This window comes from Rhinoraja longicauda, chromosome 26, assembly GCF_053455715.1.
Source record: "Rhinoraja longicauda isolate Sanriku21f chromosome 26, sRhiLon1.1, whole genome shotgun sequence".
In the NCBI taxonomy this organism is placed as follows: Eukaryota; Metazoa; Chordata; class Chondrichthyes; order Rajiformes; family Arhynchobatidae; genus Rhinoraja; species Rhinoraja longicauda.
In genome coordinates this window covers 2,056,534-2,071,328 of record NC_135978.1, presented here as the reverse complement: position 1 = coordinate 2,071,328, position 14,795 = coordinate 2,056,534, and the positions used below count along the sequence as shown (strand labels likewise).

At 47.1% G+C, this 14,795-nt stretch overlaps 1 protein-coding gene across 1 annotated transcript; it reads left to right on the top strand.

The window, feature by feature from the left end:
• The first annotated feature begins 129 nt into the window (after positions 1-129).
• On the top strand, positions 130-11,299 carry LOC144606552 (transmembrane and immunoglobulin domain-containing protein 1-like). The gene is made up of 5 exons (XM_078422807.1): positions 130-295; positions 4,736-5,014; positions 5,474-5,758; positions 6,954-7,057; positions 11,252-11,299. Exons 1-5 carry the CDS (start codon positions 130-132, stop codon positions 11,297-11,299), a joined length of 882 nt encoding a protein of 293 aa, XP_078278933.1.
• The last annotated feature ends 3,496 nt before the right edge of the window (positions 11,300-14,795 follow it).

The window sequence follows — 14,795 nt, the reverse complement described above, 5'->3', positions numbered from 1 at the left end:
ATACGTACGTAAGATGGACGCCGGATCAGCCCATGCGCAGTTGGGGCCCGTTGATCTAATACGTACGTAAGATGGCCGCCGGATCAGCCCATGCGCAGTTGGGGCCCGTTGATCTAATACGTACGTAAGATGGCCGCCCTATCCGCGCGTGCGCTCAAAGCGCGCTGGTTGTCCGCCGGGGCTTCTTCCCGCTCAAAGCAATGGCCGTTGTCGTCGGGCTGCCGCTGGAGGAGGGGTTCGCACCCAACGGCTCCACGGCTCGCTCTGGACGCCACGATGGCCTCCCGGGACCGGAGTGAGTGGCCCGCTCTCCCCTGTCCTCTCCCCCCTTGCCCGCCCCTGGCCCCGGGGGGGGGAGCACGCAGGAGAGGTCTGGACCCAACGTGTCCACGCCCGTCTAGTCCGCCTCTAAACCCGTCCTATCCAAGTATCTGTCTAAATGTTTCTTAAACGTTGTGATAGTCCCAGCCTCGACCACCTCCTCCGGCAGCTCGATCCACACATGGATTAGCAACAGAAGCATATCGAAAAGCCGGTAGAAATATATAGAAATGTGAGAGGGTGGAGATCTTGAACGTTTTTCCCCTCCAGGGTGGAAATGTTAAAGACTAGAGGGCGCAGCATAATGGTGAGAGGGGGAAAGCTTAATGGAGATGTGCTGGGGCAAGTGTGCCTGGTGGGTGCCTAGAACGCACCTCCAGGGGTGGTGGTATCTATGATAGCTAGATAGAGCTCTTAAGAATAGCGGAGTCAGGGGGTATGGGGAGAAGGCAGGAACGGGGCACTGATTGAGAATGATCAGCCATGATCGCATTGAATGGCGGTGCTGGCTCGAAGGGCTGAATGGCCTCCTCCTGCACCTATTGTCTATTGTCTATAGTGGTGCTTAAGAGGTGTTTAGATAGGCACATGGACATGGATCACGTGCACACAGAGGAGATTTCTTTAACTTGGCGTCATGTTCAGCACGTCCACCAGGAGGGGCTGGTTATCACATTCTCGTTACACGGAGATTGGGATGAAATTCGTCCTCACCAAATATTTGTTTTAATTTAGTTTAGAGATACAGTGCAGAAACAGGCCCTTTGGCCCACCGAGTCCGCTTCGACCAGCGATTCCCGCACACTAACACTATCCTACACCCACTAACGACAATTTATATTTACACCAACCAATTAACCTACAAACCTGCACGTCTTTGGAGTGTGGGAGGAAACCAGAGCACCCAGAGAAAACCCACGCAGGTCACGGAGAGAACGTACAAACTCTGTACAGACAGCACCCGTAGTCAGGATCGAACCCTGGACTTTGGGGCGCTGTGAGGCAGCAACTCTACTGCTGCACCCTAGTGTGCAGCAAATGTACAAGTTACTAATTAATTGCTCGCTGCTCCTTGAGATCTACATCTGAAACTTGTGTCCAACCGTGCCAGCACATCTCCTGTTTGACACACACAAAGAAAAATCCTGGAACTGACGCGCCCCAATGCTGAGAACTATATTCTGCACTCTGTATCTTCCCCATTGCTCCACCTAGTGTACTGGAGTTTGGTTTGATTGTATTTATGTGCAGTATTATCTGCTGCTTTGCTCACTGTTACTTTTCCCAGTTACTTTTTCGTTCATTGTTCATCGTTACTTCTTTGTATCACTGTCTATATCTTTAGTTTCCCCTGACTCTCAGTCTGAAGAAGGATCTCGACCCGAAATGTCACCCATTCCTTTTCTCCAGAGATGCTGCCTGACCCACTGAGATACTCCAGCTTTTGGTGTCTATCATCGGTTTAAACCAGCATCTGCAGTTCCTTCCTACATGTATTATTTGATCAGATAGGACGGCAAGCTTTCCACTGTACCTCGCTCGGTACACGTGACAATAATAAACCTAAACCTGATCTTGCCTTTATTTGTGGCTGCCATTCACGTATCCTCATTTCCACACTAGTCTGAAATAAAGGGGCAATTGAAAGTGTTGTTTTTGTGAGACACTGAGGCAGTTTTTTACAACAGTTCAATGCTTCTTTATTGTCACACGTAAGATGTACTGTGAGATTCTTATTTTTGCATACAATTCAGTAAAGTATTGTCATACCTAGGGTAGAGTTGTTGCCTCACAGCGCCAGAGACCCGGGTTCCATCCAGACCACGGGTGCCGTCTGTACGGAGTTTGTACGTTCTCCCCGTGACCTGCATGGGTTTTCTCCGGGTGCTCCGGTTTCTTCCCACACTCTCCAAAGACGTAGAAAGTTAATTGGCCTCAAAGAAAATCCAATGTCTGGATTGGGGTAGAGGTGAATCGGAAGATGGCACCGAGGCAAACAGAGATAACATTTAATCACGAGGACAGTCAGACTGGTGGGAGAACTGGGAAGGGGGAGGGGTGGAGAGAGATGGAAAGCAAGGGGTACTTGAAGTTAGAGAAGTCAATGTTCTTACCGCTGGAGTGTAAGCTGCCCAAGCGAAATATGAGGTGCTGTTCCTCCATTTTGCGTTTGGCCACGCTATGACAATGGAGGAGGCCCAGGACAGAAAGGTCAGTGTGGGAGTGGGAGGGGAAGTTAAAGTGCTGAGCCATCAGGAGATCAGGTAGGTTTAGGCGGATTGATCGGAGGTGTTCAGCAAAACGATCGCTGAGCCTGCGCTTGGTCTCGCCGATGTACAAGAGCTATTTGAAGCTTCATGTTACTTTGTGGAGAAGTAGCAACTACAAATATTGAGAATCGGACAGTGCACTAGCTTATGGAAAGACCATTCAGAAGCCTGATAACAGAGGGGTAGAAGTGTTCCCGAGTCTGGTGGTGCGCTCTTTCAAGTTTCTGCACATAGTAATTTATCTGTTTCCCAACATTTTGTTCATTACAACCCTTTTAATGCCTTGTCATTAACTGAAGTGCCCAACTTGATTAAAGTCATTCTAATCTCTCATCCCTTTGATTTACAATTTAATTATCTACAACTCTCGGTTTGTGCTTCTTCTCTTTCTAATTAACATTCACACAGACTCCAGTTTCTGATTTTTCTAAACTATTTCCTGAAGACTTTCCTGATTGCTTAAACTGTAATTACAGAGGTAACTACATGCATCGCAGTCAACTGTTGCAAGCCACAGGACTTTGCAAGCTTCATCTTACTTTGTCCAGAAGTTACAACGACAAATATTGAGACAAAAAATATATATATTTCTTGACTTGTTGATATTTTGGTGACAGGGGTTATGGGGAGAAGGTAGGAGAATGGGGTTAGGAGGGAGAGATAGATCAGCCGCGATTGAATGGCCCAATTTTCTACTCCTATCACTTATGACCTTATGACCTGACCACTGAGTTCCTCCAGCACTTTGTGTTTTGTTAAAGATTCCAGCATCTGCAGTTCCTTGTGTCTCCATATTAAGACGTGTTACTTCATCGGCCATAGAAGCCGAATCAGGCCATTCAGCCCATCGAGTCCACTCCGTTGAAATTTGTGATGAATTAACATTTACTCAGCAAAGGCACTTAAACAGCTGAGTCTGCATCGTTGCCGTAACGTTCACCTACTTTGGTTGATCAGAAGATAAATGAATGTCTTGCCAAGTTCAGCTGATAATCTTTTTATCATCAGATAATCTGATAACCTCAGCAGTAAAATAGTGAGGCATACATTGCAATTCAAATTACGATAAAACATTATCCAGTGATTTATATTGAAAATTGATAAGATGAAAGTCTATTGCCTAGTCATGTCTATATCCGGTCCATCCTGGATATATATATTTCGATATATGCTACCGAATTAGTCAATGGGCAGTGAACATGTTCAATCAGTCATTGAGTAAATATCAGCATAGAAAGTAAAGTAAATGTAATAAATGTGAAGTTTGCACTTGAACTCTGTTTATCTCTGAAAAGTTTCAAGATTTTTCAAGACCTCTTGCGATTGTATAAGTCCTTAAATTATCTGTGAAATATGGCTCGGTGGATCTCTGCCATTCTGATCTTCGCGCTGTGTTGCAATCTGGCGTTTCACCCTGCATGCACAGGTATGGATTTTTACATTAGCTTCACCTCCTTGAATCTCACGGATAATTGTTTCAAAATCCTCGGAATTGTGTGAGTGACTTTAATTATTTAAACGTATATTCTCTTGGTGCAGTCACATTTCGGATTCGCAATACTTAACATAAATCTAAATGTGTCAAAACATGGCATAAATGTATCTGAATAACATCATGACAAATGGGCGGCGCGGTGGCGCAGCGGGTAGAGCTGCTGCCTCACGGCGCCGGAGACCCGGGTTCCATCCCGACCACGGGTGCTGTCTGTACGGAGTTTGCACGTTCTCCCCGAGACCTGCGTGGGTTTTCTCCGGGTGCTCCGGTTTCCTCCCACACTCCAAAGACGTGCAGGTTTGTAGGTTAATTGGCTTCTGTAAAAAAATTGTAAATTGTCCCCGTTGTGTTTTGGATAGTGTTAGTGTGTGTGGGATAGTCACTGGTCGACAAGAACTCGGTGGGCCGAAGGGCCTGTTTTACACACTATACCTCGAAAGTCTCAACTCTAAAGCCCCTTTTGCAGTGTGACATATTGTGCTGCTAATTACCTTATTAAAATCTTTTCATCTTGCACGTTTGCAAACTAATGCTGTTAGAAAGGTCAGCCCGAATCGTCACCCGATCCTTCTCTCCAGAGATGCTGCCTGACCCGCTGAGTTACTCCAGTACTCTGTGTGTTCTCTCTTCACCATTGTTCTCTCACCAGGCATCGACGTTGCCATCAACAACAGCACTGCGAACCAGAAACTCAGGCTGAACATCTCTGGCGTGGTGTCGTTGAGGTGTGACGTCGTTAACGGCACGCGGGACGAGGAGCTGGTCTGGCTGCGGGGAGATAGAGTGGTGAACCTGAGGCCCACCAACCGCATCAATGTGAGCACCGTGTGTATCGACCCGGTCACGGCCAATGACGATGATGTTACCTTCAGCTGCCACGTCGGCAGCAACCCCTCGCTCATGAGGAACGTGCTTCTGGACGTCAGATGTGAGTCCACCTGCTGCCAATTGTACCGGCAATTTACACGCCTGCTTAGTTCAGTTTAGGAAAGTACTGCAGACGCTGGCTGAAATCGAAGGTAACACCAAATGCTGGAGTAACTCAGCGGGTCAGGCAGCATCTCTGGAGAGAAGGGATGGGTGACCGTTCAGGTCTCGACCCAAAACGTCACCCATTCCTTCTCTCCAGAGATGCTGCCTGACCCGCTGAGTTACTCCAGCATTTGGTGTCTACCTTGGTTTAGTCTAGTTTAGTTTAGTTTAGTTTAAGGATGGTGATGTAGTTGTACAATAGTTTATTTAGTATTGAAGAATATGTGTTTTATTTTGTGTTATGGTGGTGGGCTTGTCAGTGTAGTTTGTATTGTACGTGTCAATTCTGGTAAATAATTGATTTAAATTATACTCGGTGAATGTAAGTTTTTGCTTGTGTTTAACGTTGTTGCAGTTGTGCCTATTTTGAGTCGGGATGGTGATGAGGGAGTGAATGTGTACAGGGGGCAGGATGCTACGCTGACCTGTAACGTCAAGTCCAACCCAGCGGCGGTGATGGCCTGGTACAAGGACGATGAGCCGCTGAGACTGGAGGCAGGTAGACACCAGGTGTACCGGGACAGTAAGGCCTTCACCCTGACCATCAGGAAGGTGCAGAGAGAGGACAACGGCACGTACATCTGCAGGGCTGAGTCCACCCTTGGAAGTGGACACCTGACCTTCCATCTCAACGTGCAAGGTGAGAATCATCAACGTCTGCCCGGCGGCACGGCAGCGCAGCGGGTAGAGCTGCTGCCCCATCACGCCACAGACCCGGGTTCCATCCCCAATACGGGTAGGAAAGAAAAACTGCAGGTGCTGGTTTAAATCGAAGGTAGACACAAAATGCTGGAGTAACTCAGCGGGTCAGGCAGCATCTCTGGAGAGAAGGAATGGGTGACGTTTCAATAGACAATAGGTGCAGGAGGAGGCTATTCGGCCCTACGGGCCAGCACCGCCATTCAATGTGATCATGGCTGATCATTCTCAATCAGTACCCCGTTCCTGCCTTCTCCCCATACCCCCTGACTCCGCTATCCTTAAGAGCTCTATCTAGCTCTCTCTTGAATGCATTCAGAGAATTGGCCTCCACTGCCTTCTGAGGCAGAGAATTCCACAGATTCACAACTCTCTGACTGAAAAGGTTTTTCCTCCTCTCAGTTCTAAATGGCCTACCCCTTATTCTTAAACTGTGACCCTTGGTTTTGGGTCGAGACCCTTCTTTAGACTGACTACGGGTGCAGTCTGTACTTGTGGAGGCCAAGTCAATGGGTGGAGATTGATAGGTTCTTGATTAGTACAGGCTTCAAAGGTTATTGGGTGAAGGCAGGAGAATGGGGTTGAGAGGGAAAAGTCGAGTAGACTCGATGGGCCAAATGGCCTAATTCTGCTCCTATCATTAAGAACATGAACTTCTGAAGCTTCTTCAGTTTCAGATAGGTGATGTTTCGGGTGGAGACCCTTCTGTACAATTAATGTTTGAAAATTCCTTAAATGTTAATGATTGTTTATATTTTGTGTAAATTGTTGCTGTCATGGCTATTTTTTTGAGTAGGAGTGGTGATGACCAAGTGGAGGTATTTATGAATTTATGAATGTGTACAGTCAATTCAACGCCGACCTACCTTACCCCAAATCTGAGCACATTATTCCTAAGTCTATCTTTAAACATTTCTGTGAAGGACGGAACTGCAGATGCTGGTTTACACTGTAGATAGACACAAAGTGCTGGAGTAACTCAGCGGGACAGGCAGCATCTCTGGAGAGAAGGAATGGGTGATGTGTTGGGTCGAGACCCTTCTTCAGACTGAGAGTCAGGGGAGTGGGAGTCTAAAGATATGGAAGGGTAAGGTATTTCTCATTGCTCGACTGACATTCCTTGTATTGTTTGGCAGCTAAACCAGATGTGGTGCCATTCGAGCCTATCATTGCTGGAGCGCTGGTGATTCTGTTGACCGTCCTCTTCGGAATCCTCTCACGGAAAAATAAAATCATTGAGGTGAGTTTAGTTTAGAAACATAGAAACATAGAAAATAGGTGCAGGAGTAGGCCATTCGGCCCGTCGAGCCTGCACCGCCATTCAATATGATCATGGCTGATCATCCAGCTCAGTTTAGAGATACAGCGCGGAAACAGGCCCTTCGGCCCACCGAGTCCGCGCCGACCAGCGATCCCCGCACATTATCATTATCCTACACACACAGCAGGGACAATTTACATTTGCACCAAGCCAATTAACCTACAAACCTGCGCGTCTTTGGAGTGCGGGAGGAAACCAGAGCACCCGGAGGAAACCCACGCAGGTCACGGGGAGAACGTGCAAACTCCGTACAGGCAGCACCCGGAGTCAGGATGGAACCCGGGTCTCTGGCGCCGTGAGGCAGCAGCTCTACCCGCTGCGCCACCGTGCCACCACCGTGAGTGTTGGAGAATAAAAATACTTGGAATAAGCAGAACGGCAAAGATGTTCAGAAGGTGTTCCTACAAAGAGGCAGGAAGTCACAATGCAACTCCATGGGACTTTGGTCAGGCAACAGCTGGAGTGTTTCGTGCAGCTATGGTTGCCCCATCACAGTAAGGATGTGGAGGCTTTGGAGAGGGTGCAGAGAAGGTGTACCAGAATCTGAAGAGGAGTCCCGACCCAAAACGCCACATATTCCTTTTTCTCCAGCGATGCTGCTTAACCCTCTGAGTTACTCCGACCCTCTGTGTCCATCTTCGCTGCCAACCAGCATCTATCTGCGGCTCCTTCTTTTCATATTTTACCAATGATGCTTCCTGGATTAGATGTTTGCAGCTACAGATTTGGATTGCTTTCACTGGAACGTCAGAGGTTGAAGGGACACTGATAGAAATATATCAAAATTACAAGGAGCATAGATATGATAGACAATCAGAACCTTTATTCCAAGGAGTTGGGCCGAAGGGCCTGTTTCCACGCTGTATCACTCTACAAAGTCTAAAGACTAAAGTGAAGAGAGTAATACAGATCTTGTGTTGAGCGATAATCTGACAAGGTTCATGCACTTGCGGTCAGTGATGCCCAATAACACATTTCTACAATTAAATGTGACATTTATGTTGGGTTACTAGTTAATGTTTCAGCTCTAGGCTATGTGGCAACTACATTTTCCACCCACACCATTGAAATAATGCAGCTTTATTGCAATTATAAAATAAGATTAGGACCAAAGTTCTCCCCACCCTGAATTGGCAGCGATACCACTGAGGGAAGGGAAAACCCATTAGTGTTCATAGTCATCAGTGACAGGAGCAGAATTAGGCCATTCGGCCCATCAAGTCTACTCCTCCATTCAATCATGGCTGATCTATCTCTCCCTCCCAACCCCATTCTCCTGCCTTCTCCCCATAACCCCTGACACCTGTACTAATCAAGAATCTATCTATCTCTGCCTTAAAAATATCCATTGACTTGGCCTCCACAGCCTCCAGCGCATAGAACATGGAACAACACAGCACAGGAACAGGCCCTTCGGCCCACAGAGTCTGTGCCGAACATGATGCCAAGACCAACTCTTATCTGCCTGACCGCTGGTCAGCGTGGACTCATGGGCCAAAGGGCCTGTTTCCGCGCTGTATCTCTAAATGAAATGAAACGAAACGAAACTAAATTAAACCAAACTAACCTAAATTTAACTAAACTAAACTAAACTAAAGATTTCAAACTAAAATAAAGATTTCAAACTAAACTAAAGATTAAAGATTATTTAATGGCCTAAACACTTTAGTTTAAAAGGCCAGGACAAATCAGGGCCGGCAACAGGTGACTTCAGGAAGGGTGGAGCCCACAATGGCCCATTGTTGGCTGGGGAAGATGCCCTAACGAGAGGGATACAAGGATGTGAACAGTGGACCGGGTAGGACAACTATGTGGAGGACAGAGGGGGAGCAAGGATCACTTGGAGAAATCAACATTCCCTATCCTCCCCACTCAATTCTGTCCAAAGACCCCGACAGTCTTTCCAGGTGAGGTAGAGGTTCACTTGCACCTCCTCCAACCTCATCTACTGATTCCGCTGTTCCAGCTGTGGACTCCTGTATATCGGCGAGACCAAACGCAGGCTCGTCGATCGTTTAGCTGAACACCTCTGCTCAGTCCGCCTAAACCTACCTGATCTCCCAGTTTCCTCAGCACTTTAACTCCCCCTCCCATTCCCACACTGACCTTTCTGTCCTGGGCCTCCTCCATTGTCAGAGTGAGGCCCAGCGCAAATTGGAGGAACAGCACCTGATATTTTGCTTAGGCAGCTTACACCCCAGCGGTATGAACATTGACTTCTCTAACTTCAAGTAACCCTTGCTTTCCATCTCTCTCCATCCCTCCCCATTCCCAATTCTCCCACCAGTCTGACTGTCCTCATTTACATTTTATCTCTGTCCGTTTTGTTGTTACCTTCTCTGAGCTAACAATGATCATAATAATAATAATAATAAGTCTGAACAAGGGTCTCGACCCGAAACGTCGCCCATTCCTTCTCTCCTGAGATGCTGCCTGACCTGCTGAGTTACTCCAGCATTTTGTGAAACATAGAAACATAGAAAATAGGTGCAGGAGTAGGCCATTCGGCCCTTCGAGCCTGCATCGCCATTCAATATGATCATGGCTGATCATCCAGCTCAGTAACCTGTACCTGCCTTCTCTCCATACCCCCTGATCCCTTTAGCCACAAGGGCCACATCTAACTCCCTCTTAAATATAGCCAATGAACTGGCCTCAGCTACCTTCTGTGGCAGAGAATTCCACAGACTCACCACTCTCTGTGTGAAGAAATGTTTTTTCATCTCGGTCCTAAAAGACTTCCCCCTTATCCTTAAGCTGTGACCCCTGGTTCTGGACTCCCCCAACATCGGGAACAATCTTCCCGCATCTAGCCTCTCCAACCCCTTAAGAATTTTATATGTTTCTATAAGATCCCCCCTCAGTCTTCTAAATTCCAGCGAGTACAAGCCTAGTCTATCCAGTCTTTCTTCATATGAAAGTCCCGCCATCCCAGGGATCAATCTGGTGAACCTTCTCTGTACTCCCTCTAAGGCAAGAACGTCTTTCCTCAGATTAGGAGACCAAAACTGCACACAATACTCCAGGTGCGGTCTCACTAATGCCCTGTACAACTGCAGTAGAACCTCCCTGCTCCTAAACTCAAATCCTCTTGCTATGAATGCCAACATACCAACATTGTGAATAAATACCTTCGATTTGTACCAGCATCTGCAGTTATTTTCTTATAATAACAATGATTCATTCTACATTTTCATTGACCTTCATCCCCTTTGTCTCGTCTTCACACCTTACACTTCCTTATCTCTGTGTCTCCCTCTCTCCTGACTCTCAGTCTAAAGAAGAGTCTCGACCTGAAACGTCACCCATTCCCTCTTTCCAGAGACGCTGCCTGTCCCGCTGAGTTACTCCTACGTTTTGTGTCTATCTTCATACTCCTGAGTTGTACGAAACATAGAAAATAGGTGCAGGAGGAGGCCATTTGACCCTTCGAGCTAGCACAGCACCAGTAAGCTGCCCACGGTATGGAAACAGTAGCCGCCCTGTGAAGGCAAAAGGTGTTTTGGGTCAAGACGGGAGTTCTGACGAAGGGTCTCGACCGGAATCATTGGCTTACACCTTTATGCCTCCACAGATGCTGCTTGACCCACTGGTTTCTTAGACAATAGACAATAGGTGCAGGAGTAGGCCATTCGGCCCTTCGAGCCAGCACCACCATTCAATGTGATCATGGCTGATCATTCTCAATCCTGCCTTCTCCCCATACCCCCTGACTCCGCTATCCTTAAGAGCTCTATCCAGCTCTCTCTTGAATGCATTCAGAGAATTGACCTCCACTGCCTTCTGAGGCAGAGAATTCCACAGATTCACAACTCTCTGAGTGAAAAGGTTTTTCCTCATCTCCGTTCTAAATGGCCTACCCCTTATTCTTAAACTGTGGCCCCTGGTTCTGGACTCCCCCAACATTGGGAACATGTTTCCTGCCTCTAACGTGTCCAACCCCTTAATAATCTTATATGTTTCGATAAGATCCCCTCTCATCCTTCTAAATTCCAGCGTTTCGTGTATTCAGTCTTGCCAGAATCTTCTGTGGTGTTCAGCTTCAATATAAGAAAAATCCCTGAGCTAAATACATGCAAGGAATACTCATTTGAAGTGTTTTGTCTCGTCCAGTGTTGTAGAGCGGACAGGAATGGCAACTCAGGCATGGACGCTCAGTAGTGGAGTCCACACCGTGAGTATCACTTGGCATCTGTTACGACACGATACGATACGATAGAACTTCACTTATCCCAGGTCCCAGGAGGGAAATTGATCGGCCAACAGTCATAAAGCACAAGAATCATGAAACATGAAATTAAAGTGATGAGTGGAAAGGATTGGGGGTGAGCAAGGGTTGGGGAGATGGGTGGGGGGGGGAGGGTGGGGGGGAGTCAGTCTACCCCACGACAGAAGGGGGAGGAGTTGTACAGTTTGATAGCCACAGGGAAGAAGGATCTCCTGTGGCGTTCGTTCTGTGCTGCATCTTGGTGGGACCAGTCTGTTGCTGAAGGTGCTCCTCAGGTTGGCCAGTGTGTGTCATGGAGGTGGTGAGCTGTATTGTCCAGGATGCTCCGCAGTTTGAGGAGCGTCCTCCCCTCCAAGACCACTCCCCGTGAACCCAACTCCAACTCCACCCCCAGGATGGAGCCGGCCTTCCTGATGAGTTTGTTGATCCTGTTGGTGTCCAGGACCTTCGCCCTGCTGCCCCGGCACACGGCAGTGAAGCAGATGGCAATGCCCACCACCGATGGGTAGAACATCTGCAGCATCTCACTGCAGATGTTGAAGGAGCGGAGCCTTCTCACAAAGTACAGCCGGCTCAGTCCCTCCTTGTACAGGGCCTCAGCGTTCAGCTTTACTTTAATTAAAGACCAGCTTCAGACAGGTTTTGACGGATTTGCACGATCATTACAGGGAGGAATCCAACAGCATCCTCAAAGCTAATGCAAGATAAAAAGCTTCTGATCGCCCTTGATGCAAGTGGAACAAAGCCAGACATGGAGAGCACTTTCAAAGCATGCAAGAAGATGGAACATAGCAATACCAAATATGTCCAACATTCTGTCCTCACCCACCTCTACCCCACCCCTCCCCTGTCCTTTTCTCCCCCTCCCTCTCCATCTGCCTCCCCTCCCTCTGTCCTCACCCACCTCCACCCAACCCCTCCCCTGTCCTTTTCTCCCCCTCCCTCTCCATCTGCATTCCTCCCTCTAGCTTCACAATTCTTCAATACACCTTCTGTCTTTTCATCTCTAGCCTTTGTCCAACCTTCTGCCGATCACATCGGCGAGACCAAGCGCAGGCTCGGCAATCGTTTTGGCCGAACACCTCCGCTCGGTCCGCCTAAACCTACCTGAACTCCCGGTGGCTCAGCACTTTAACTCCCCCTCCCATTCCCACACTGACCTTTCTGTCCTGGGCCTCCTCCACTGTCAGACTGAGGTCCAACACAAATTGGAGGAACAGCACCTCATATTTCGCTTGGGTAGTTTACACTCCAGCGGTATGAACATTGACTTCTCTAACTTCAAGTAACCTCTCTCTCCATCTCTCCCCAACCCTAGTTCTCCTACTAATTTCACTGTCCTTCTGATTAATTTTACTGATTGTATAAGAAAATAACTGCAGATGCTGGTACAAATCGAAGGTATTTATTCACAAAATGCTGGAGTAACTCAGCAGGTCAGGCAGCATCTCTGGAGAGAAGGAATTGTATACCTCGTTATCACCTTTCCCTCAGCTAACAATGAACCATTGGACATTTCCTTGATCTGCATTGATCTGTCGTTTTCACACCTCACCCCTCCATATCTCTCCTCCCTCTCCCCTGACTCTCAGTCTGAAGTAGGGTCTTGACCCGATACGTCACCCATTCCATCTCTCCAGAGACGCTGCCTGTCCCACTGAGTTACTCCAGCACTCTATATATATATATTTTGTAAACCAGCATCTGCAGCTCCTTGTTTCTACATTGTACTGTTCATGTTGAATTCCGTTTCTTCCTACCCTCCCCAATTATTAGAGTCACAGAGTTGTACAGCTCGGAAACAGGCCCTTCGGCCCAAATTATCCAGGAGGGTCTCGACCCGAAACGTCACCCATTCCTTCTCTCTAGAGATGCTGCCTGACCTGCTGAATTACTCCAGCTTTTTGTGTCTGCCATCCATACTGATTTCAATTGAAATGCTATTAATGTTATTTAGTGAAATTAAACTTTATCTAAATAATCTGCATGGGATATCCCACATAATTTGATGTTTTGGCAGTTTTCTATGATTTGTGATTTGCTGTTTTAGATTATTTTATTCTTGAGTATATGTATTAACTTCATATTTTACACGTCAATCCAGCTTTGTAGCCTTTTTGTACTTTGCGATAAAATATGATAAGAATGACTAAAGGCGGCACGGTGGCGCAGCGGGTAGAGCTGCTGCCTCACAGCGCCAGAGACCTGGGTTCCATCCCGACTACGGGCGCTGTCTGTACGGAGTTTGTACGTTCTCCCCGTGACCTGCGTGGGTTTTCTCCGGGTGCTCCGGTTTCCTCCCACACTCCAGAGACGTGCAGTTTGGGGGTTAATTGGCTTTGGTAAAAAATTGTAACTTGTCCCTGGTGTGTGTGGGATAGTGTTAGTGTGCGGGGATCGCTGGTCAGTGCGGACTCGGTGGGCAATAGGGCCTGTTTTCACGCTGTAAATCTCAAAAATCTCTATAAACAATCCAAGTTTGTGCAACCTCTCCTTGTTGCTAATACCCTCTAGTCCAGCCAGCATCAGTAGCATTTATAATCCAGGCACAATTAGAAACGATGTAATCTTCCTTTGTACACTGAACGCTCACAACTTGGTTACTGTCTTAGACCCTGAACGATATATACGGCAGTGTTAATTGATTGTCTGGTTCATTTACGTTTAACATGGGGGTAGATTTAATATTCCTAAAAGTTTGTGATATAAAGTGATGGCACTCCGCCCAGGATATGTCCGAGAGAAAGGAAACTAACTAGGTAGATAGATGTGTAGGAAGGAACAGCAGATGCTGGATTAAACCGAAGATAGACACAAAATGCTGGAGTAACTCAGCGGGACGGGCAGCATCTCTGGAGAGATGCTGCCCGTTTTGGGTCGAGACCCTTCTTCAAACCTTCTTCAGAAGGGTCTCGACCTGAAACGTCACCCGTTCCTTCTTTCCAGAGATGCTGCCTGTCCCGCTGAGTTACTCCAGCATTTTGTGTCTATCTTAGACAGATAGCTCTAGAAAGAAAGAAAGAAGGAACTAACTAGAAAGAAAAAACTAATTAGAAGGAGTACTAACTAGAAAGAACTAACTAGAAAGAAAGAACTAACTACAAAGACAGAACTAACTAGCAAAGACAAACTAACTAGAAAGATGGAACTAACTACAAAGACAGAACTTACTGGAAAAGACAAACTAACTAGAAAGATAGAACTAACTACAAAGACAGAACTAACTAGAAAAAACGAACTAACTAGAAAGATTGAACTAACTAGCGGATGAAGATTGTAAGTAAAACTCGTCCTGTCCTTGTGCAGCTGAGAACACCAGGTTGGGTTTACACACACGTACTTCTTTAGAAAGGCAGCACTTGCCTCAGTGAAGAGTGAATGCTCACAGCTGTTGCCCAATCATCGTTTGGCAGCACTTTCACTGTGAAT